General features: G+C 46.7%; 1 protein-coding gene and 1 long non-coding RNA gene across 5 annotated transcripts in view; one reads left to right on the top strand and one right to left on the bottom strand.

Annotated features, from left to right (window-relative positions):
• The first annotated feature begins 11,201 nt into the window (after positions 1–11,201).
• On the top strand, positions 11,202–14,687 carry LOC124417177. Its single transcript, XR_006931398.1, has 3 exons — positions 11,202–11,313; positions 12,404–12,490; positions 13,512–14,687. It is a non-coding gene; the product is annotated as an uncharacterized LOC124417177 (long non-coding RNA).
• A 1,331-nt stretch (positions 14,688–16,018) lies between these two features.
• GRIA1 (glutamate ionotropic receptor AMPA type subunit 1) overlaps positions 16,019–23,800 on the bottom strand; it is a 109,912-nt gene continuing 102,130 nt past the window's right edge. For 2 of the 4 annotated variants that reach the window (XM_015293755.4, NM_001001774.2), the window contains exons 15-16: positions 20,717–20,851; positions 16,019–18,927 (exon numbers count right to left, since the gene is read on the bottom strand). In XM_015293755.4, coding sequence (XP_015149241.1) covers positions 18,739–18,927; positions 20,717–20,851 — 324 coding nt within the window. In that variant the 3' untranslated portion in view covers positions 16,019–18,738. Of the gene's footprint in view, positions 18,928–20,716; positions 20,852–23,800 lie in introns of those variants that run through there. The other 2 variants (XR_003077528.3, XR_003077527.3) reach the window with 2 other exon arrangements.

Consider the following 23,800-nt stretch of genomic DNA (forward strand, 5'->3'; position numbering starts at 1 on the left):
TCTGTGCAGTGGCAGAGGAGATTTGATGGGGCTGATGAGCAGGATGGGTTGGGGTGAGCTGTTCTGCAGTGGGATCAGGTGTGCGTTCCTAGGGAGCTCTATGACACAGCTACTTGCATCCTTGCTGGCTCCCACCCCCCTAACTCCTATGTTTGACACACAGGAAGGGACTGCCACATATACCAAGGCGGTGAAACAGAAGAGAAATGTGTGCATTGTGGGGAAGAGAATCACAGAATCACAAAGTTAGAGGGGCTGGAAGGGACCTCTGCAGAGCACCTTCACCAACCCCCTACTAAAGCAGGTTCCCAACAGTAGGTTGAGTATGTGGATGCTCAATCCATATAAGACACCAGAGAATCTACACCGAACTCTTATTCCATAATCCCAGCTTCATCGGCACTATTTCTGGCCTCTCCTGCTCCAGCCTTGCCCCAAACTACCCAGGGAAGGGTGGGCTGCATGGGAGCTTTCTCACAGACCTGCTTTTTCCTGGAGGAACACAGCCAAACTTCAGCAGGGATGCCAGCACTTCGAAGGAGAAATTCATCACTTCCTCCCTAAAGAAAAAGGATTTGGGGGAAGAAGTGGGGCAATGAGGGCAGGCAGGAACCTGGTTCCCTCTTCCCTGCCTTGTGCAGAGCTGCTCCCAACCTCCTCACCTGGCTGCTGCCGTGCCTGGATGATGTATGGAGTGGCAGTGCTGCAATAGGATTTGTACCCAGAATATTGGCTGGATGATAAAGGAGTCTGTCTGCGGTGATAATTGCACCATAAATAGCACCGGGTTCAGCAGTGACGAGTGAGGCACTCGAAACCCTCACCCTCCAGATTCCTCCCACTTCCTTCCATCTTCCTGACTGCTAACAAGCTGGAGGAATAGCTGCTCCGTTTTCACCAACCGCAGGAGGATTATTGCACACAGATGCAGCTGGGCACCACCCTCACCATAAATCTTCATAGTGGGGGAAAAAAAAGAGAGAGAGAGAGAGAGAGAGAGAGAGGCAGGCAAAAAAACAAAGTGAATTGGGTCATTACTGAAAAGCAGTGGGTACGGCTGCGGCTGTCCCTCCTTGTCCCTTTTGGCTCCTAGGGGTGACTGCATTGTTCTGCTGCTGGGAGCTGAGAAGCTGCCAGCCAGCCCCAAATGCTGACAAACAAGAGCTCAGGCTGGGGAGTGCTGTAGCAATCAAGAACTGGGAAGAAAAGTAAATTAATGTGGATGGGTTTGGAGCTTTCTCTCGCTCTTTGAGTTTTTTGAGCCTGCAGAAAGCATGTGGACCCTTTCCAAAGAAAAGCTGGGAGCGGATCTGGCTCTGCAGGCAGATTAACCTGCTGCTGAACTCCAAATGATACCTGAAAGCCAGGCCTGTGTGCACAGGGGGTTCTTGCTCAGGTCCTCTGGGGTTCTGTGCTTGGGGAAGGTTTGCTCAGTGCTCATAACCAGGACTTTGGGGAGCGTAGAATAAATAGAAGAAGTGGTCAGTGCTGAAAGGAGGCATCTACTGATCAAGTCTTGTTCATGGGTTGGGGAATTGCTGCCGTGGCTCTCCGCTTTCTGATTAACAGTGCCCTGTTTTGCTGCAAATAGCTAAAAAAAATGGACTGAGAAGCACAAATCTCCAGAGACCTTAACAAACAGCCCCCAAAAGCTTGCAAGAGCCTGGCTAAAAGTTAACCCTTGAGCAGCCAGACACGGCATCCCCCAAACACTGGGAAAATCCTCCCTTTTCCCATCCCGCCTCAGCCTGAGGGGCACACCAGCCCACGGTGGGCAGCCCCTGCTTGTGGCTCCCCAGGGCTGTGACCCTGCAGCTCAAAGGCACAGAGAGCAGCAGCTCCCTGCGTATTGCATACAGCAAGCACAAACCTTTCAGCTCTGTACAAACCCCTAAGCTCCCCCCAGCCTTCCTCTTCTACACATGCAACAAATCCAAAGACCAAATATAGAGTATATTTTTCCATCATCTTTTTTTTTCTCTCCTTTTTCCCCCCCATTCCGGACTGTTTGAGGCCAAACTGTTTACTGTTTAAGCTTTGGATTTGCAAGTTTAAATCTTTCACAGTTCCAGGTGCACCTAAAAAGATAAGGGTGTTAGGAGGTGTGCTGCTGCTGCTCCAAATAAGTAAATAAAGCTCAGATTAATTCGAAGCCGCTTCTTAATACTCAGTATTCCTCCACTATCTGCTGCTATTATTGTAGTTACCTTGTCTGAGCTGGCACGAAACACTCAGCACAACAAAAGCTGTGACTGCTCTTTGGTTCGGCGCTCCCCTCTCACTTCTCTTCTTTGTTTTGTGCCACATCTCTGTGTGCAGAAGGGAGGGCAGAGCTGTCACAGCCCCAAGGCCACAGATCCTCCACCGATGAGCACCTGGCACAGGATGGGCAGGGAGGGAGGGAGGGAGGCAGTGGGGAGGCGTAGCAATCACGGCTTGGAGCTGAAATAAGCTGTCACACTTTGTGTGCCTCTGACAATAAGAGACTTGTGGAAGTGGCCGTGGGGTTTTAGTCCAGATTAGGAGAAATATCCTTTCCGAGAGCCTCTCCTCTTGTCTCCATTTCTGAAAGTCGCTCCCCGCATTTTGCTTTGCCAGTTTTCTCACTTGAGAGCTCACCGCCACCCACAGCACCGGGTACTGCTGAGCTCTGGCTCACAGTCAAACCCTCTTCCCTTCAGGGAGATGGAAACTAATCAATGAAGAACATTAAACACCAGGAGAGCCTCACCGACTTACCATTCCCCATAAAGGTCACATTCCCACAGTGACTTCACGGTAGCACTGAGCTGAAGGCGGTGTGGGGAAGTGACAGCTCTTGGAGATAAGCCCTCATTCCTGTTTTCTGCAGGATGCTCTTAAATGGTGAAAAAAAAAAAAGACATTGCTGCTCAGCTGTCCTGGCATCCTGGCTTATGCTCAGCTGAGCTTTGATTTTCCATCTGTCTGTGGGGGACCTGGGCTGTCTCACCCCTGCGTTTGTGGCCATGGATCCACATAACCATGGGGTCCCACTGCCACGGGGACCACGGCCACTCATTCCTGCCCCAGTGCTTTTTGCCCAACCAGAGTCTCCCATGTTTTGCTGGGAGAACAGTGATGCATTCAGATCACTCCAGGGATGCTCAGCATGCTTCAATTGCAGCCTACTACCCCAAGCTGTCCAAGATATACCCCTGTGCTCAGCTCTTGATAACCTTACCTCCTTTCCAAAGAGGAACAGCAATGGGATCCAAGGGGTACAGTCATGAAGTCAAGACATGTGGGAGAGTGCAGGAGACCATCCCCTGGGGCCAAGGCAGGACTGGTGTGGCCATCCATCCAGGCAGCAATGGGAAACCTCTTTCTGTCAGCATTCAGATGTCTCCAGTACAGCTGCTTACTCAACACCTGGCCTGAAGAAAGGCACAGGTTAGTTGTGTGGCTGTTTCTACTGACCACAGAAGAACAACAGAAACACAAATCCTGAAATGAACAAGCCTCTATACAGATCCCTCTCCTCACACTGCAGCAGAAATGTTCAGATATTGTCCAGGCAGAGATTGAATTTCTGGTTTGGCACTGAGCAACATAAACAAGTTGCTTCTCTGGGTCCTGGTCTTCTACATCTATAGGAAGGATGACGGCACTTAATGTCCCTTTCTACTAGTATGAAATGGTCCATAAGGCTCAAGCACCAGAGAGACTTCTCTTAGCAAGGCCAGAAATCGGTCGATCCTTGTTTCCATTCTGATACAAAACCTGGTTAAAATCTGGTTTGAGTACAACTGACAGAGCTGAGAAGATGCAAGCACAACAGTTCAAGCCAGCCCGACTGCTCAAGACCTTTGTATTGAAATTGGAGCAAGGGTCTTTAAAAAGACACAGCAATCAGCATCAGGCAGTGAAAGAGAGAAGAGAAAAGGACCTTGAGCAATGCCATGCTACATGAGGGCAGAGCCCACTGGCTACAAACCTAAAGAGCAAGGACATTTTGGAGCCTGTGTGAGCCATTGCGTTTTGTATCCCAATTCTTCTCCTCGAGTGCATATTTAGCTGATGGTAGTTGGACCCCATTGAGTCTCTTGACAAGCAGTTTGTTTTTAGAAGGGATGAAAAGCAGCAGGTGCTAATTCCATCACAACACCCCTCCTTCCATATCCCAAATCCTCTCATCATCTTCATTAATACGATTGTGTACCACAACCACTGTGCCTGGTTGCACACCACAGTTATGAATTTCACGCACAAAGGTGAACGTAAACAGGATTAAATAAATCCCAGTAATTATAAAACACTTGAAAGCATGCTCCCTCCCCCCATTTACTTGCAGACTCCTTGTTCTGCCTGTCTCACACATCCAGCTCTTGCAATAATTTTTCAGGAGTAGTTTAACTTTTTCCAGGTGTTTTGGCCTAAACCTCCCCTGAGATGTACAGACATCCCAACTTACCACCAGGCTGCCTCAGTCAGCGAGGGTGTTGCTTGAGGTTGTTGCTTATCAATGCAGAAATGTCACTTTCAGAGCAGGCTGAAGCATAAGTGCGATGCAGCAGACCGGAGCACACACAGCACAACCACGGATTTTAGGGCAGCAAGGAGCTGTCTGAGCCCAGCTGACAGCCACCAAAAGGCAGAATGCAGCGATGTTGTCATTGAGTTTCCCCTTTTGTCCCATGTCTCAGCAGGCTGACACTTAATTCTCTGTTTGTTGCCTCTCTCATAGAGGCAACATCTCTCATCCAGCTGAACACTCTGTTGGTGCCCACAGATCAATCTCACAGAAACAGACTCATTTTCCTCCTGATCCAGAAGAGGTTTCCAAACACCTGAGTCTCCGTGCTGAGTTCAGCAACATCGCTCTCCTCATTCCACTGTGCCACCAGGTCCCCCAGCAGCCTGGAGCAGAGGGAGAACATAGATCCAAGTCTGCCCCACATGCTGGCTTTGTGCATTTTGTGGCAGAGAGCTGTTTTCAGTGCCTATTTTCAATGCCATTGCTCTCAGTTATACTGCTGAGAGTGTGGGTCACCCTTTGCTGTCTGCAGTGTGATGGGAGAGCGATGCAGCCCAGCAGGGCTTCAGGGAGCTCCCAATGGAAGACCTGCAAAATTACTCCCTGTGAGTACCTGAATATTTCAGCCTCTTCCCATGTTACAAAAAGGAGATCATCCACATGAGCCATATTTACTCACCCCTTCCTTTACTCAGGACCACGCTGACCTTCGCATGTTACATTAATCTTCAGAAAGCTTTGGGAAGACAGCTGCACAAAGCCTGGGAACACATCCTCATGAAGAAAAAGCACTTAATTTAGTACCTTTTCTTTTTTTTTTTTTAAACAATTCATTATTTCCTCAACACCAGAATTTGCTGAAAGCACTCCAAGTTCTTTTCTGCAAGTGCCACAGAACAAAATAATTGTGCAATTAGTAATGCATCTCACACGTGTTGAAGTGAAGGATTCTTGCTTTCCACGAGTACAAAATGTAATAGTTTGCTTTTCTGTGGTGAGAAAACACTGGCCATTCCACACCCCCCCCCCCCCCCCCCCCCCTCCTTGTTTTAAGCACACTGCTGTGTGTAATTAATAAAGATAATAATAAAGTATCCTCAACTAAGAAGGGATATGAGAACAGCACAGGCAACGTGGATAACTGGGATTGCCAGAGCAGCCAGCAGCTTCCCAATATTGATTATAGCTCTCGAGGAGGAGCTGTGTCCTTCCCTGTCCCCACTCCCAGGCAATGCAATGCAGAGAGCTCTGCCCACAGCCACCAGCCCATCCATGGCCAAACTGGGATGGGAGCCCAGCACATCCAGGCAGTCTCACTCATCCCTTGTGCAGCTCCAGATGTGCTGCACGCGCCCGTAGCCACAGATCTGTGCCATGTGAGCATGTTGACTTAACTGTACATATTGCAACATCTTCACAAACCACATCGCAATCCAAACGTGAGCATCATTCTGGAGCTGCCCTGTGGGTTCCTGGGGGACACACCAGGCTCCCTAACCTTGGTCTCCTCTCCCCTCCTGCGCATGGCAGCTCTATGTGCTGTTTCCATGACACTCAGGCAGCATTTCAGAGCAGGGCAGGGAGGGCAGCCCAGCAGGGATGGAAGTGGTGCTTTTTGGTGCCTACTGATGAGATATAGCAAACAGGAGCCAGCAGGGGTGGGCAAGCAGGAGCCAAGCACGGCTTATCGCTCCTCTGCAGAAAGGGGCTCTTGTGGAGACAGCAGCTACTAAATACATAAACAAGCAAATATCAAACACCTCCATTTCTTCAGCCCCTGCCCCCAGCTCCTACCTGCAGCTCCCTGCACATCTCCTGCAGCAGCCGATGGGCAGAGCAGCACTGCAGGTTGCTGCAGGCACCAGCCAGGGTAGCACAATTGCTTTTTTGCCCAAAGCTAAATTGCCTTGGGAATTAAAAGCTGATGGAATCCTAGAACTGGATGTGTGACAAAAGGCCCACCTACTGCTTTCACCTGATGAGGAGAGGCTTATATCCATGGGTGTGAGAGGTTGGGGTGAGCGTGGTGTGCTCTCCCAAGTGGCTGGGGACATGACATCCAGATGGCTCGCACAAGGTTTGGGCGAGTCAGGGCTGAAGGGCAGATGTATTCACTGCTTTTGTAAGGGCTCAAAGATCCACCTGGAGAGTTATCCAAAAAAAAAAAACAACAAAACAGGTAGTTGTACAAGAGTAAGAGGCACAAATACTGCTTTAATCCCAGGGATGAACCAGAATCTTTAACACAAACGGACACTAGGTGGCAAGGAGAGAACTAGAGATGTTTTCTTTTTGGGTTTCTCAGCCCACCCAGAGCACACTCCTTACACCCTTCCACCTGCTGCCCTGCTCAGTGCCAGCCCCCGGCTCACCCCGTGCTGCCAGGCAAAGACAGCCTGCACCACCATCCACTCCTGGTCTCCCAGCACACTTCTGGCTCTACAGATTGTATTTCAGGACTGATGCGAAGCTTCACCGCAATCCAATCAAACCGATAGCCAACAAGGGACTACTTCCTTTCTGGAGAAGCCACTTGCAGTAGTGTTATCACTTCAGCAGACTCAGAGGAGATACCTTATGAGACATCTGAGGATTTTCACGCTAATGTGTTCTACTCCATCATCAATTTGTCACTGTTTGTGTTTCACCTGGCTGTGCACAAAGTGAAGAACCACTCCGGTACAACTGCCTCTTGCCATCCTGGAATAATCAGGTATGAAAGGAAAGGAACAGAAACAAAAACAGAAATCTTTTAGCCCCAGATTAATTGATGTCAGTCTGTCAGAAGAGCAACAGAGGTGCTGTGAGGTTTCTTTAATGCATTTTTTGAGGTGAGCCATAGAGGGACAGAAATAAAGGCCATCATCCCTGCTTTACAATTGACCGGGAATATCAGGTGCTGGAAAGATCAGGAGAGCTGCCCAAGGCCTCAGAAGGATCTTGAAGGAACAAGATGCCTACACAGGTTCCAATCTGATGACAAGATAGTTGAACATTTTGCCTTTTGAGATTAGCAGGACCCACCTCTCTCCCTCTGGATCAAGTTGGGCTTATCAGCTTGTTAATGTTGCCCCTTCTCTCCTCACTTCTCAGACAGAGGGGTGAAAACCAGAGGGTCACCCATCTCTCAGTCTCTTCAAGTCCTACTGCATTAAGTCCTGTTGGCAGGAAACTCAAAGAGGAGTTTTAAGTAACCAGACTGAGGAAAAACAAAACCAAACCGCATAAAACTCAGACCTGTGCTAGTTCTCTCTTAAGGCATTTGCAACTTCCTTTAGAGGTAAGAAGCTGGGATCATTCCTTGAACTTTCAGCATGGAAAGGATCTTCTTTCCAAAGGGCTTTTCTTTGGAAATGGGGCTGGAGGAAGAATACCCTGTTTTGAACCAGGACACCCTGAATTGATAGAGAAAAACAAAGATCCGGACTTGTCCCCTTGGCCACTCTGGCTGCCTTCCTCCCTCAGCTTCATTTCCCCTCCCCAGCCTCCTCCCCCCCCCCCTTTCCCCTCATGATACCCTCACTCCAGATTTCGGTTGCCCTACTTTTGTCCAGCCCTCTCCTAGAGATAAGACGAATGCTATTTTCAATTAACAAGATGTAATTGCTGAGAGCAGTAGGAGGCAGTTCATTTAGAGCCAGAAAATTAATTGAAGCCTAAATGCACGGCATCGGTCTATTGCTGGGAGACCAATTATCACCATTGCTTGGCCCTGTCATTTGGAGGCAGTGTCTGCTGGCTGCATAGTCAGGCTTTGCTCAAACTCCTGGTAGAAGCTTACCATGCTGAGATGTGTCCTGAAGCTGCTTTTATCCCACTTTCATCTTGGAAGAGAAAGCTCTCGATGGCTCCAACAGCAAACTAGATCAGGAAGGTGTTTCCAGGAGTTTTCCTATTGATGGGACCCAAACTTGGCTTCAAAACCAAGTGGTTCAAGCCAAGGATCACTCAGGGCTTTGTGGCCATGGTGAGGGGAACACCTGGGACATGCAGCACCTGGCCCAGACCTGAGGAACCTCTCTGCTCCATACTGACATTGCCTCCATACTTCTCAGAAACACTCCAGCAAATGCTGCTGCTCCTCAATTGACACATTAGGGCACTGTAGGAAACAGCCCACTCCTTGCTGTGGAATCCACATCAGAGCAGTAGAAGGCAGCAGTTACCAACAAGTCTCTAGCAGGGAGATGACAAACACATGAAAAAACCAAACCAAATATCAAATATCTTTTCCCTTCTTCACCTCACTGCTACTGAGGTAAGTGGCACAAAACCTACTTTCTATTCCTATTCAAGTTATATTATGATCACCCCCCTCCCTCCCCACCTGCATGCTGAGCATGGGGGCAGCCCCACAGGTCTGCTCAGAGCATTACTGCTGTGGGCTCTTCCCTTCCTTGGTGCTATACTGTTGGGTCTGGGTAGGATCTCTTGCCCCACTGACCTCCCAGTTATTCCATTTCAGGTCAGTTTTCCCCCATGGTGCCTGGCCAGCGTCATACAGGATCTTTTTGGTATGACAGCATTCTGTTCCTTCCCATGGATTTGAAGTCTCTCCATTTTTCATCGGCTTTAACAGAGATTACAAGATAAAATTCTCTGCTGAAACTGTATGTACCTTTTTCTTCCACCCAGTTTTGCTTTGCAGCACAACTCATTATCTTCTCCTTAGATGTCTCACATTGACAACTTTTCTGTTATAGTCTTCATTTTAGCTAATGAGCTCCCCCACAAAAATCAAATGTTTTCACGAAGCTCATTCCCATTAAACCTACTGCACCTCCCTCCCTTGGAAACATGGGCATCTTCAGGAGAAAAAACAGCCAAACAAAGCAGATCACAGCAGCCTGTCACTGTCTGGCTCTGGGAAAGCACTCAGTGCTGTTTCTCCCATTTGCAGACTGTTGGCATGAGCACGGCTATTCCTCCTGGCCCAGACACAATGAGATTTGCTCTTCCTGGCACGCAGCGCTACCCGACACAGTATGGTTACCAGAAGTTATGCTTCCACCATTGCACCACTTTTCTGTGAAGCCCCAGGCACGTTATTCTGCAGTTTGCAAGGTTACCTTTTGACCTTTCTGATCAGCAGCCCATTATTTACACACAGCAGCCTCAGCTCTCTGTCAACAGCTGAGGAACTTCTGTTGCTGATGGAATTACCCAGCAAACCCCAGAGCCTGGGAACTTAGGGAAAGTTTCTCCTCCTTCCTGAGGCACTAAAGGCCATTGAGTGCCTTTACATCCCACCTCTTGCCTTACAGCATCAGACCACAGGCTGTCCCCTTCCTCTCACCTGGCACCGACTCACATCCTCACAAAGTCCATTCACAAAAGGTTTGCTGTGTTGGGATCTCACCAAAGCACGCTGCAGCACAGATGGAGATTTCAGGACAGCTTGCTGAATTCTGCTGGATGGCTGATAGGGTTGCAAAGCACCATGAGTCCCTGCAAAGTGATGACCTGAGGCTCCCAGCACCACAGCAGCCACCCACCTGCTCCCAGAGTGAACCTACAACAAACTAGCCACAGAGGGGTTAATTTATAATCCCCCATGAGCCCTCAGTGGGCACAGCCCTGACAGATTGGCTGTTTGCCTCTGAAAGCACAATTAATTGCACCTGGACTGTTCTTTTTATCTTACCGTAGGGCTTACACACCGAAGGGAGCTGCCATTGGGGATACAAAGGTCCTGACTCTTCTCTTCCCCAAAGAGCTGCTCTTTGTGTTCAGCTTGGATTGTTTTTTTGATGCTTTCTTTTCAGATAACAGACTGTGCTCACCTGTGTGGGGACAAACATGCACGCACACAAAGCTCACTTTGAACGTATCAATTGCTGCCCATTGAGAAAGATCAATGCCTTCTCTAAAGAACCTTATGATGTTGGATTGCTTTAAAACCTCTCTTGATACCCATGTATTCCTTCCCCCAGCTTCACAGAAATGAGTGTGTCCATTCGCTTTAAAACCAACTGTTTCTTTGGAGGAGGAAAGTTTCATTGCATCCATGCCTCGTCTCTTTCCACCTTTCAGCTGAGCCAGGGCTATGCTGGCCATTGGCATACAGCTGCAGTTCAGCTCACTATAATGGGAAATAAAATCACAACAGCCCGTAGCCGGAATTTCCCCATGTTTATTAGATTGAAATTAGAAATGCTGATGACCACTTTTGTCAGTTAAAACCCCTGAAAAGCAGAGAGCGTGGAAACCACCTTTATGGCAACTAAGACCCAGGGGTCCTCCAGCCCCTATGTGCAGGATGGTGCTGTCCCCTCCTGTCCCATGGCACAGTCCCACCCGTGTGATGCCACCCCCACCTGCATGAGCAGGGGAGGATGGGATGGAGTTAGCCAGGATGGAAATGGGCATGGATAAAGTAGGCTGAGTGGTGGGGATTTTCTGCCTCTCTCTCTCAAAAAAGGGAAAAACAAACAAAGAAAGAAACAAGCTAAACAGAAACAAAGATATCCTCCAAACTAAGTTCAGGGGCACTTTATTTGGAAATCTTCCTAGAAATCTGTTATTTTCTACCCAGTAATTGCAGTCCATTTGCAGTCGGCCTTGGCTGCTAGGGACTTTCGCTCCATCTAGTTTTTTTTGCTCTGTTATGTTTTTCTCCTGCCCTTCTGCCCTACTGTGCTGTGCCTCCACGCTACAGCTTCCCAGTGGCAGCTCTGACCCCAGGGAGGGGTGGCAGCAAAGGGCCACTGTGCATTACCAGCAGCTGTGGTCAGCACCGGGGCAGATGTTAGAGGGCTCAATGGAGCCTTAGGAGCAAATGTCTCCAGTAGGGTCCCTGCACTCCCAGCACTGATGGGGTGAGTAGTGGGGGGCTCAGCTATTGGCTTTGCAGAGAAAAGCAGCGGGTGGGCTGTAAGGTCGTGCTGCTGGGTGTGGGGATGTGCCACCTCCCCCATGCCACAGCCCGGTGCTACTGACACCGTCCTGCTGCTGCCTGCTGTGTAAGCAGAGAGAGCTGCACCAGCCCTAGGAGGAGCTGAAGCTCTTTGGGTGTTTTGTTTATATTGTTTTGTTGTTTGCAAATTGCCTGAACCCACTCTGCAGCCAACAGTGTTCAGAACCCAAAGAAGGGCAGCAGCCATGCTGGGAGTGTCTGTTTCCATCCCCCCCTGCACCAGGTTGTGACTCCATCCATCCGCTTGGCACTCCCATGTCTATGAGCTGCCCGGCCCTGCCAGCCCCCTGCAGAGACCTGGGCTGGTTCCTCAGCCTGACAGCACCTCTCCATCTCCCCCTGGGGCTTTGTGATACTCTTATGAAGTGCGGTGTGCAATGAGTTGCACCAGGGCTCAGCAGTGTGCAGAGGTACTGCGGAGGGGTGGGTGGGAGCAGCCCCCAAAGCCATTCCCTTAACTGGATCTCATTGTAGTGACACAACCAGACCAGCAGCATTTTCTTTAACAAATACGAATCCCATGGATTTGCTCTGATGTAATTATGCATCCTGCATTAAGCCAATGCTCGCACTGTCTGTGGCTGCTAGCATAATTAAACTTAATGTACTTTTAATGATGTCTTCTTAACTCATGCATTCATATATGATTAGAATCAAACACGACAAGCTGTCACGAGTCCAGGAGAGCTCTTTCGGCAGCTCCTGATGGGACTCACATTGAAATATTAATAATGCAGATTTCGAAGCTAACAGCATTGGTTTTGAAGTGGGGAAAGCTTGTCACACAGTTTGAGCTAATCTGAGGCAGCAAAACGGCTTCTCTTTCAACTTCAGCCTCTCCCCGTCTTTCACGTGAGCTCCTGGGATCAGAGGAATTTATGGTTTACTTTGTAAAGATGACATTAAATAAGTGCCCAGCAGTGGCTGCTGCTTCCCTGCCCTGGCATGCTCTGCCTTTGCTCCTGTTCCCCTTCCCTGTTGTTTTTCTGCAGACTGGAAGCCCTGGCACTCTGCTTTTGTCTCGGCTCCTTTTTGGTGGATGAGATCAGGCTTCGTCCCTGCCCCACAACTTCTTGGTGGTGAGAAATTGTTTCCTTGAGCTATGCATTACCTTGTGCAACAGGGCCTGGTGGAGCTTTGGGATTGATATTTGGCTCCAGAGCCCTACTCACAGCATACTGCAAATGTTATTATTATTATTGTGATTTTTTTTCCATTGGCCCATTGGCAGATAGGTCATCTTTTGAGTTCCTGAGAGCAAGTTGTGAAATTGTCTGAAATCCTTCCAACAGGAAAGCATTGATTTATTACGCTGTAATACTGATGCGAACAACACCGTGCACCTTTCATCTAAAAAGTCAGGACTTATAGAACACGACATGCCATTAATTCTGATGCCAGCTCAAACAGAGGAGGAAATGCTGCCAAAAGGATCCAGACAGCATGTTAAACCAGCACTGCAGAGTAATGAACACACTCTGTGCTGTTACATTATACAATATTGATCCTTAGGAATGAAGAGGTACCTTGACAGCTAATTTGGGCCATCAAAAGCTTCTCTTAATATATGAGTATGCATATGTGTGTGTACTACCTAATTAGTGCAAACATTGGCTAATTAAACTTCTCAGTATCCCCTGTCGGGGTGAGAATTGCTGCCTTTCCCTGCTCTGGGGGCAGCTCTCCCTTTGCCCATGGCTTGGAGCTCCCTCAGTACCAGCCCAGTGCAGAGGACGCCCTGAGATGGGGGCACTCGGGGCAGTGATGACTCCCTGGGAGAGGTGTGCACCACCTTGACTTGTTTTCTGCACAGGACGGAGATGGATGCAGTGCTGCATGCCCTAAGTTGCGAGGAGTCCCCTCTGTGTCCTTCTGCCCTTCTCTGCATGACTTGGAAGATGTATTCCTGCAGAGAAATGGGGTCACCATTCCTTTGTGACTCTTGTAAATCCATCCTGCCTATGCTAGTAGGAGATTGTATTTTCTTTCTTTCAGCTTTCTCTTTCTTTTCTACCAGAATTTTGTTGTTGAGGATGAGGCCCTTGGCATTAGGACTGCTACATAGCTTAATCTTGGATTGCCATTTCTTTTTTCACCCAGGTTTCACATGGTATTTGTATGTATGGAATGTGCTTATTACAGCCACTGCTACCTTCTGCCATCCTATCTCAACTCTGTTTGCAGCCGGGCCATTGAAGTGTGCACCACTCCACTGAAGTCTCCTTGCTGCCCGGTGGTGTGATGGGCTGTGGGATCACTTCTACCCTGGGCAGAGCTGGATTCACATCTCTCTTCCCATTCCAAGGAGTTCATGGGCTGGCTATGTGGTGTTACAGAGCTATCCATAAGGATACCACCACCATGTACATATATATCACAGCCTACTGCATGTTGCAGCACTGTGGGTGGGACTGACGGACAAAGGAAGGAGAGATGGGGATGGAGATAAAGGGGCAGTGCTGGAGCAACATAACCAACAGTTTCCTTGGAGCCCAAGCAGCTTTGGCACTAACATCTTTTGAACTAGGTTCTGCATGTGGATTTTACCCTGAGAAGCCCTATTCTGCTGCAGATCGGTGGGCTGCCATGAATGGCACAGTGACATTACTATTTTTCTGTTAATTGATTAAGTGGCTAACAGAGATGCAGGCATGAAGGCTTGCACCAGCAGCAGGCTGCCAAGCCACAGAACCAGCAGTGATGTTTGGTAAATTGATCTGAGCCCATAGGTAACACAGAGAAAATAGAGTTTGTAGAGATGTCTGCAGCTACAACAGCCATCAAAGAACAGGCCACACAAGTCTCTGAAAGGTATATGAAGTAAATCTGGTACATTTGATAATAGAAAAGGCCTGAACCCATCTGCCATACTATTTCTAAGGTGCTGCTTCCGAGCAATCTCCATGCCATGTTGGAGAAGAATATCCACACCGCACTGTGATGGGTCCCCTGTGCTGACATGTGCCTCTGTGCTAAACCAATGTGTTAGAATCATGCATCAAGATGTTTAATGGTGACCACTGGATCACAGCAAATGTTGTATGTGCCCCTACCTTATCCCTTCACTGAGTTTGGACATGAGAGTTTTTCGCTGTTTGCTGACAGGTATATGCGTGCACAAACAAGTCGAGACAAATCCTTTTGGATCATCCCAGCCTTGTGCCCTGGTGCTGAGTTTCTGATCCCATAGCAAAAAGATGGGTTGGGTGATGTATCTGTTCAGTATTCAGTGTTTTTTCCTTCATCAGCTGTAGAAGATGGTTTTATTTTTGCTGGAGACTTTCTCATAAGGGATATTTGCTTTGGCCAAAAGGGAATTTTGTCCTGCTTTTGTCAAGAGATAAAGGAAAACTTCTTGTGCATGTTTGCGACCTCACTGAGGACTTCACTGGGAATGAAGAGCAAACCACTGAAGGAGCGAGGAGAGCATTTTGAGATAAGGTCCAAACCCATCATACAGTACTGGATGTCCAAACAAGTGTGGAAGACCAAAATGGGTTGATGCAGCGTAGTCTGCCCATGGAAAACTTCTCTCTCAGGCCCCTTGATTTGGAGTTTCTCGTGCTTTGAAGCCTGAGGGTTCACAGCCCACTTCCATGAATTCTGACCCTTGCTGATTCTCCTCCTAAAACTTACCAGTGGGTGAAACCCCCTTGGGAATGTTGGAGACCTCGAGTCTATAACCACAGCCCTGCGGGGTGAGCTGAGATGCCTGGCTGAAGGCGCTTGGGTGTCTCAGCTTCCCCAGCAAACGCATAGGAATGATGCCATGGGGAAGGGACATCCTTCCACATTTGTGACACCAAGGGCTACCTCAGAGCGTGGCACTAGTGTAGCATTGGCACTAGTTAGTAGTTAGCATTGGCAGCTGTCCATGATACTTTAAATCCCACTCTCTTTCCCACTTCAGCAGACTTTTGAAAGAGGAATTAAGCAGGTTAATTGCATGAAAATTGAGTGAGAAATAACTTGAATGTCTGAGCTTCTGAAACAGCATGACAGCAACCAGGAAAACCAATCCTGGCGTGGATTTTTGGACCAGTGCTGGTTCTGAATTCTCTCTCAGCTGACTAGATCTTCCCTCTGTAAAAACAAGCTAAAATCCTGAAATCGCCCTCCTCAGAAAATAACCTCATAAAACTCTGAACGAGAAGTATAATATTTAACTTCGAACCCAGTGAATGTTTAGCTTCCTGACTCTTGGGAAAATATTAGATAGATTCCCAATTTCAACCTGAAGCAGTTTATTTGGCTGCTGTTCACAAGTCAGACACAGCAATAATCAAGGAAATTTTGTTTGATTCAGGTTGGGTAATATTGCCTGAGGGATAACATCATTTTTACTTCCATACATCCAGCACTGGCACAAAACAGCATGGAACAGGTATGAAAAATGGATCATGGATCCTTGGTGCTAAAATTCCAGCTGATAGTTTCACTCTTGTGTAAATAATAATTGCCAATAAAAGTGTTGAAAAGAGAATGTGAAAATAAAAACACTGTTCAGGTTGTTAAAGCAAAATCCTTTGCAGAAGTGACAAAAGAAAAAGAAAGAAAGGAAAATAAAATGAAAAGAGTTAAAACAAATATAGCTGGTAAATAAAAGATCCAGGTACCAAAGAGCAAAATTTAATGAAAGCCAAAACTGTTAAATATGGATTCCTGTTGAGAAAAAATGTCAATGTCTTTAAGAGTTTTACCGTTACTCTATTTTTAAGAAAAGTGTAGTAAAAATACATATTACAAGTTAACATTTTTCCACGCTTTTGTCCTATTCCTCTTTTTTTTTTTTTTTTTTTTTTTTTTTAACCCCATCACTGATCAAAAGCCTTTGAAGACCGCATCCCACATCTTCATGTCACAGGCGGCCAGTCCTGGCACAGGCGCACTGCTTCCCACAATGCCACTGATGTCTGCGTGCCCAGCTGGGCTCCCTGTGACCTGCCACCATGGCGACGATGTCTTTGGAGGAGGACAGAGCACTGAAGGGCTTGGCAGCCTTCTCTGGGATGTGGCAAGAGCTGAGATGGGAGATGACTCCGAGAGCTGTGGACATGGAAGCAGGCTAGCTTGAAGGATTGCTTCGACCATGTTAGCGCTTACATAAAACTGAAGTTAAAGTTAAGGAAAGGAAAGTGGACTAAAAACAGTGTTAATCAACACAAAGTGACTTGTAGAGGTGTTTGGAGCAGCTGATGACAGAACTCATGTCTGGCGATGAGAGGTGAAGAAGACCACAAGGATTTCCAGCAGCAGAGAGAGGAAAACATGCTGGCTCAAGACATGCTGCGCCTGAGCTTCAGACCTTGACTCTTTGACTTGCTGGTGTCCAAAGCATTGCAAGACAAGCAGGTAGATGGAACAGATGCTTTGGACCAGGCTGGTGTTAAAGGTGGTAAACGTATTGCTCTACAGAGTACACTAATGGAAACTGGTGTTCAGGCAGTTTCCAGCCCTATGGACAGCTGTATGGACCGATCCTCCTCACAAACTTGTGCGAGTCATTTGCCTGTATAACTTGGTCTTCACTTGCATCTCTTCCTTTTCTGCTCCTCACTTGCTACGTTACAGGAAGAAAAAAAAAAAAAAAGGAGAGAGAGAAAAAAGCAGTTCAGAATGCTCTGATAGCAGCTCAGTCCCCGGGCAGATATTTGCTGAGTCCTGTGAGAAGTTTTGAACTTTAAGTGCCATTGGTGATGGGACACGGCTGAGTGGATTCACTGTGGTCCCCGCCCCGCAGATCTTCTCTTGCTCTAGATACTATCCTGGTGATTCTTCACTTCTAGGGAAGCGTCTCAGGCCCACCAGGATGGGAAGCATTTGTCCATGCCAAAGATTCACAGGATGAATCTTTTGTGTGGTTCTGGAAAGCCATCCTTGCCCCTTTGATTCCTGTAGCTGGGCTCCCAACTGCCTGTCCCTCAGTATGGGTTTCTGCAATACCGAGTTTGGTGTCAGCAATCTGCTTTCCTGGCTTGGGGATGCTTTCCCCTCGCTAAGGATACACGAGTGGGAATCTGCTACTTTTGGCATCGTACCCAGAGAACAGGCCACAGCTTGACAGGAAGGTTAAGTTTGACCAGCTCTGATGCAATCATATGTCATGGATGCTTGAATGAAGCTCTTATAGGATCTCCTTCACGTTTGCTTCAGCATTTCCTTACAGAAAGCCATTCTGGCCAACTCTCTAAAATATGTCCCTTTTAATTAGAAAAATGGCCATAAAGGGATTTCAGAGCAAAAAGGCTGGGTTATTCCCATCGCAGCCCCATGACTTCTAGTGTGTTTTACTGGTTAATAGGCAGCCATCTAGAACTGGATGTCTTGAGATGATATTCCCGGCTCAAGGTGGTTCCCTTATGTGACCACCAAAAAGGGAGCATACACAGAAGCTAAGCAATGAAAAAAGGGTTCACAATTGCTTATTAGCCCCCAATAACCTAGGCAGGAGAGTGGCATGTAAGGGGAATACTGCATTTATCTTCTCTCTTCCATAAACAGCAGCTACCATGATCTTAGACCAGCCACCTGCTCTAATATGCCATGCATGATGCTCTCCTCTCCAGGCACATGATCCTTCTCTTGAACTGCCACTTGCCACCTCTGGGAGAATTGTCACTTTATCATCAGGTTACCTGGGGTTTCCAAACTCACTCATATCTTTGCCCCTGTAAGACAGCCTCATATTCTTTTTCAATTTCTTCTTGCATCGAGCCCTGCTGCAGGGAGAGCCATTCACAGCTCTGTCTGTCTTGTTGCAATAACTCCACACCCCAAATTCACAACAGAATCACGATAGACAAAAGGGGTCAACGTTGACGCCCTGCTGGGAGTTCAACTTGTCATTCATTGGAATTTCTTTTTGCTGTTAGTAGCTCAGATGTTATGGTTTGCATCCCAAACTAAACCAGATTAAAAGGGCTGAGCAGGAAAAGGGGAAAGGACTGATGTTACCCTGACACCACAGGAATTAGTAAGAAAAAAATGTATATATTGCACACACTAAGACTTATTAACAACCAAGTTAAAACAAAATGGCATAGTCCTCATTAGTGTTCCAGTGGTTCTTTGATCAGGGATGGTTCACGAGTCTGATAGATCCCATTATGCTCTCCTTATTGCAGTACAGACCTGTTTCTGTTCTCCTGCCGGTGGATCTGCTTGCAAAAGAAAAAGGGAAATAGATTTGATTTCCTCGAGAAGATCCATCCAATTGTCCCTTCTGTCATCGTCATTTGTCTTGTTGGTGTTGGGTTTGTTTTTGGCTCTGGAGGGGGTGGAGTTGGGCTGTCCCTGCTCTCACCCAGGCAATGGTTCAAAAGGCCAATTATAATCCCGTGGCTCCCAGGGACATGCCAGTGCTGTGGCTCATGCACGGGATCGTCTGCATGGATTTGGGGAAATCGTGGCTGACCACACGTCCGTTTTCTCCACTGCCTCCTGCTGCAGCTGGTCTGGGAAGGGTTGATGTCCGTATGGCTTCGTTGATTGATTGCTGTGGGATTAAACAAAAACCCTTTTTAGGAAAGACGGGGGGGTCTCCCCCTGTCCTTAGCAATGTTGGAGACATTACAATACAAAAAAATGTTGTGTTTCTATCAGTGTTCTCTCCTTCCCTGCTTTCATTCACTCACTTTCTGCATATGCCTTCTGCACCTGCTCTGTTAATTCACACCTCTTCTACATTCAAAATTAAATGCTTCTGCAATATTTTGGAGTATAAAGCAAACGTGCCATGTGCAAAAACTATTCAAACTCTACAACATCAGAACAATCACACCGGATCTGCTCAGAGGTATCGTGCACTTTCTCTCATATCTATGCTATTACTACTCCTGTACTGTTAAGTATGATGGGCTCTGACTCACTACAAGCATATGTTTAACTTTCCACATGCAAGAAACTGAATGTGTGCCTTTGTTTTTGTCTACAGAGATAACTGAGGTAGCTAGGAAAGGCAAACCTAGTTCAGGAAACTAAATCTCATCTTCCTGTTCCAGATATTGTCCAAAGCATTTGCTTTACGAGATCTAAGGAAACTAGTTCCTTAGAATACTTAAACCAAGAGATAAAGTTCTTTTGGTTTCTTTGCATTTATGGCTATTTTCATTTTTTACGCCTTTTCTTATCCCTGTGCTCTCACTGCCTGTAGAATTTCCTGAATCTCAATGTCAAAAAGAGTTATTGCACATTTTCAGTGAATGAGAAATGTTTTTATCGCTGACAAAATGTTAAGCATGTTGAGAAACGGTGACATGAAACCCAAAGGAATGATTGCTTATTTTCTTTTTGATTCTGGGTAAGTTTCAGTGCCCAGGGAAGTGAAAATCTCTCTAAATTTTATGAAACCTGCTGCTACTGACTTCCCTGCTCATGGAGAGTAAGGACTGGATGTGTTACTGTTACAGCTCAGATCCTGCTGCACCCTTCTGTGCAATGGTATCCATGTAAAGGGTCACCTCTGCTAGTCATCTGAGCCAAAAAGTACTTGTTCCACAGATGCTGCATTAAACGTGCGTTCCCAAGGCTCTCAAATCTGATCCCTCTTGACAGGACACAAATTTAGGCACACTGGGAATTAGGGCTGAAACAAAACTCCCGTGCCTTAGGAAGTACTCTTCTGCTAGACCATGACAGAATAGAGAAAAAGACATTTCAGGAGACATCAGAACAGTTTCTCCCTCTGAAGACCCATAATTCTGACTTTGGAGACCCCACTTCACCTACCCAGGGTACCTATTTGGGAGAATGTTGTCCAGCTAGGGTTCAAGGCTAGAAATCTGGCAAATGCTCTGAACATCTGTCACTGCTGCCTACCTGCAAATAGTGCCAGCAGGATGCCAGCAGAGGGAACAACGGGATCTGATTCATTACTACACTACCTCAGTTCTATCTTACTGTTAACTGCTTGAGTTGAGGGACTTTTTTTACTGCAGTAAAGGCTGTATCACACCAACTCCAACACACTTCATCCACGCTGCACACACATTGCCATAGCCTGCTTTAAGGAATGGCAATGTGTTCCTGTTAGCGTTCGTGCTATGATTTCACTCTATATCTGGACTTTGAATGAGTATTATGTCTGATCTTGCATGAGCTCATGGGTTATGGCTAGGGCTCATTTGAGCCTCTCTTAGCTTCCTCTCATGTTCCTATTTCTTTCTAGCAAGTCAAGTGATAAGGTCACTTCATTATCCCTATGTCTTTTCTTCCACCCATGTTCTGGGCTGCATCCGTCTCTGAAGGCAGCTTTGGAGCCAGGGTGGTGTCAGAGAGGTGTGAAAGGCCTGGGAATGGGTTGCCACCTTCATCCGCTTTGATTCACTTCTGGACTTGTAACAAAACTCGATTAAGGCAACCAGCATGGCTAGTCCGAGCCCACCGATGAGGATATAGAAAACCCCCGCCACATTGCTGAGACTCAGAGCACTCGTCTTGTCCTGGAAGAGAAAGGAGAAGGGAGGGTGGGGAGGGCATGTGGGAAGGAGAACAACAAAATTAATACGAGATTGCTCTGGTAGAGATGCTGTATAACATAGCAATGTTGGCATTACATCATCTCCCTCTTTAAGTGCACACGTGACATTTCTAAGAACATTCTCAATCTTTAATTCGGTGTATAGTAAATCTAATGTTTCCCTCACATGAACAAATAAACATTTTTTCAGCAGTGTGACTTTTCGTAAAGGTTTGGGATCGCCGTTTTCCAATCATCTAACTTGAATGCTTATTCACCCAAAATGTCTGGTTTAAATTATTGATTAAAGGAGGAAAGAAGTTCTCTGCCTGTGTGACATTTGCTTGTCCCTGATGTCTTGCCTGAAATAACCCGTTCTCTTGGAAATGCTCATTCCTTCATTCCTAGATTGTTTCCCCCGCAAATTCTGTTGCTGAGCAACACATTGAAATGGCTGGGTTTTCTTTTTTTTTCTTTTTATTCCTTTCCTTTCCAATATTGAGGTTGAGGTGACACCTGAGCTGTCCTCACAAACACATTTCATTTCTGTGTAATAAGACAGTTATCTCATATGCATTCAAGAGCTGCTGATGCGTGTCTAAGCGAATTATTTGGTCTGCAATAAGTAGGGTTATTAATGGACTGCTACTCACAGCCAGCACTTGTGTTCTGATTTTACAATGCCTAATGAATGGTCATGGCTCTTTGGGGAAGGGGTGAGTCTCAGAATGACTCTTCTCATCAGCAGGGAAACCGAGTCCCCACATCCAACCCAGATGTCACTCAGTGCCACTCTCCAAGTGTGGTCCATGCTGACCAGGTGGATGTGGGGTAGTAGGATCACTCTGGGCAGTGGTAGGACCCAAAGACTTGGCTCAGCTCCACGTGCCAGGCTCTTGTTTCTGAGTTAGGCTTTCTCTTTATAGTCCACCAGCCTGAGATGTCCTGCTCCATGCTCCTTTTTGCTCTGCAATATTGACTCAATACACCCATTACAGCTTCCCCAGGGCAGGTCCAACAGGTCAGTGCCAGTCTACTGGAGTTTGATCAGTGTTGATGGTCCCACTCACTGGATAAGGGATGAAAACTTCATAAAGCTCACTGGAGATGCAAATAAGGAATAACATTTATGACCTGTAGGCATGTCTGCAGTTGAAAATGAAGCCTTGGAGCAGTTCCTGGTGTTCCCCACTGCTCTGTGAAGATACAGACGGCTGCGTCGCAGAGCTTGTTCCTTACCCTTCTAGGACAGTAGATTCACTCTCTTTCCTTCTCAAGTTTTACAATGAACAGCCCAAACTTTTGGGGAAGTACAGTTTCTTAGGAAAGCAGAAAGCTATACTGGATCAATGTCAAAAAGGTCCAAAACCAAACACCAGTGTTTTCATGGACAGCTTTGAGTCAAGAGCAGTCTGTCAGGAACCAACATTGTCCTTCAGGCAAGTATATTTTTTAAAGGATCCTGTCTTTTGGAGAATGAGGATCTGTTGACAGAAAGGTTAGACCAAAGAACACAGAAATATTCCAGTTTTCAAAAAGCTGCCATAACAGAATAGACCATCTCAGGATTTTTTTTTACTGCCTCTCCTCCATTTCATCCCATTACCCATGTGGAGCTGCAAAGCCTTCTGTTCACACGGAGCATGTGTCATCAGTTCTAGTGGCCTAAGGAGAAACTTTCCATTGAGAGCCCGCTGCTGAAAGATGTGGAGCTGTGGTTGGGTGGGTGTCACCTCTGCTGCACTTTGGTCACTGTAAAAATCTCTATAAGCAATCTCATTTTCCATGCCTCGCTGACTGACATTGCTGTCAAGAGATTCATCACTGTCATCATTTGTGTTACACCGCTGCAGATGTGATAGTCTCCACTGGTGGACAGCTTTGGTTCCTCTATTATGTAACGATCACATGCTGGTCAGTTTGTAATCTTGTCGATGCTTCCTCTGTCCTCTCTCTAATGAGAGATTTCTGCAAATATCCTCTTAGTTTCTGCAGTTTTCTATACTTGAAGGGTAATATATCTGGTCTTTTATAATCTGCCTTCATGCCTTCTTTTTCTTCCAGGCTTGACTGTACTTTTGTTCAGCTATCTCAGTGCTGATTACTAGGAAAAAACTTTTAAGCACCAGCTGAAAAATTTACCGAGTTTTTTAAAGCAAAGATTTGGAAAATCAGAGCAATTACTCTGAGAAAACTGGGTTACAACACATCATGTATTCTGCCTCTTCAAAGCCAGACTGAAGGGGATGCACCAGCTTGAGGGAGGGACAAAGCCCCTGGAGGTGGACTGCCCTCCTTGACATTCTAATCTTTAATCCTGGTTCCTTAATGAAAAGTGGCTGATTAACATGTGCTTAGGGGGAAAGATGGAACAGGGAAGGAGGCAGAGCTGCCTATTTGTCTGTCTTAATAATAATTTTCAATCCATACTTCCAGCTTGATTTGATAGAGGGGTGGAGATATTCAAGATATGAAGGATCTTCAAGCTTCATGAAAGTTTCTTCTTTAGAGCAGAAAAAATGCATTATCTCAAAAAAAGTGCCAGAACAACTGGCCATCAGAGTGACCTATGACCACGTGGGCCACAGATCTTCGACTTACAGCAGTACATCCTTGAAAAAGCAGGTTTCATGAGAATAAATGAGTTTGAAGTTTTGCTGGCCACAGTATTCTTGCAATCCCACCCCCAGTTTGTGAGTCACGGTCCAATTGGAGACACTCTCAGTCAGATGTAAGGGTAGGAAGGTCTGGCAGCCAGAATAGGCTGGTTCTTCATGTTCACTTCCTTCCTGATGCCATGCCAAACTGACTGGTAAATGAGAGAAGATGGACCAAAGCAGTTGACTTCACCAGTATTTCACACAACTAATTTTAGGCCTGCTGTGAGGTACTTGCATTTGATTTGCAGCGGCATAATTATCACCATTACCAG

Source organism: Gallus gallus, chromosome 13, assembly GCF_016699485.2.
Source record: "Gallus gallus isolate bGalGal1 chromosome 13, bGalGal1.mat.broiler.GRCg7b, whole genome shotgun sequence".
NCBI lineage: Eukaryota > Metazoa > Chordata > Aves > Galliformes > Phasianidae > Gallus > Gallus gallus.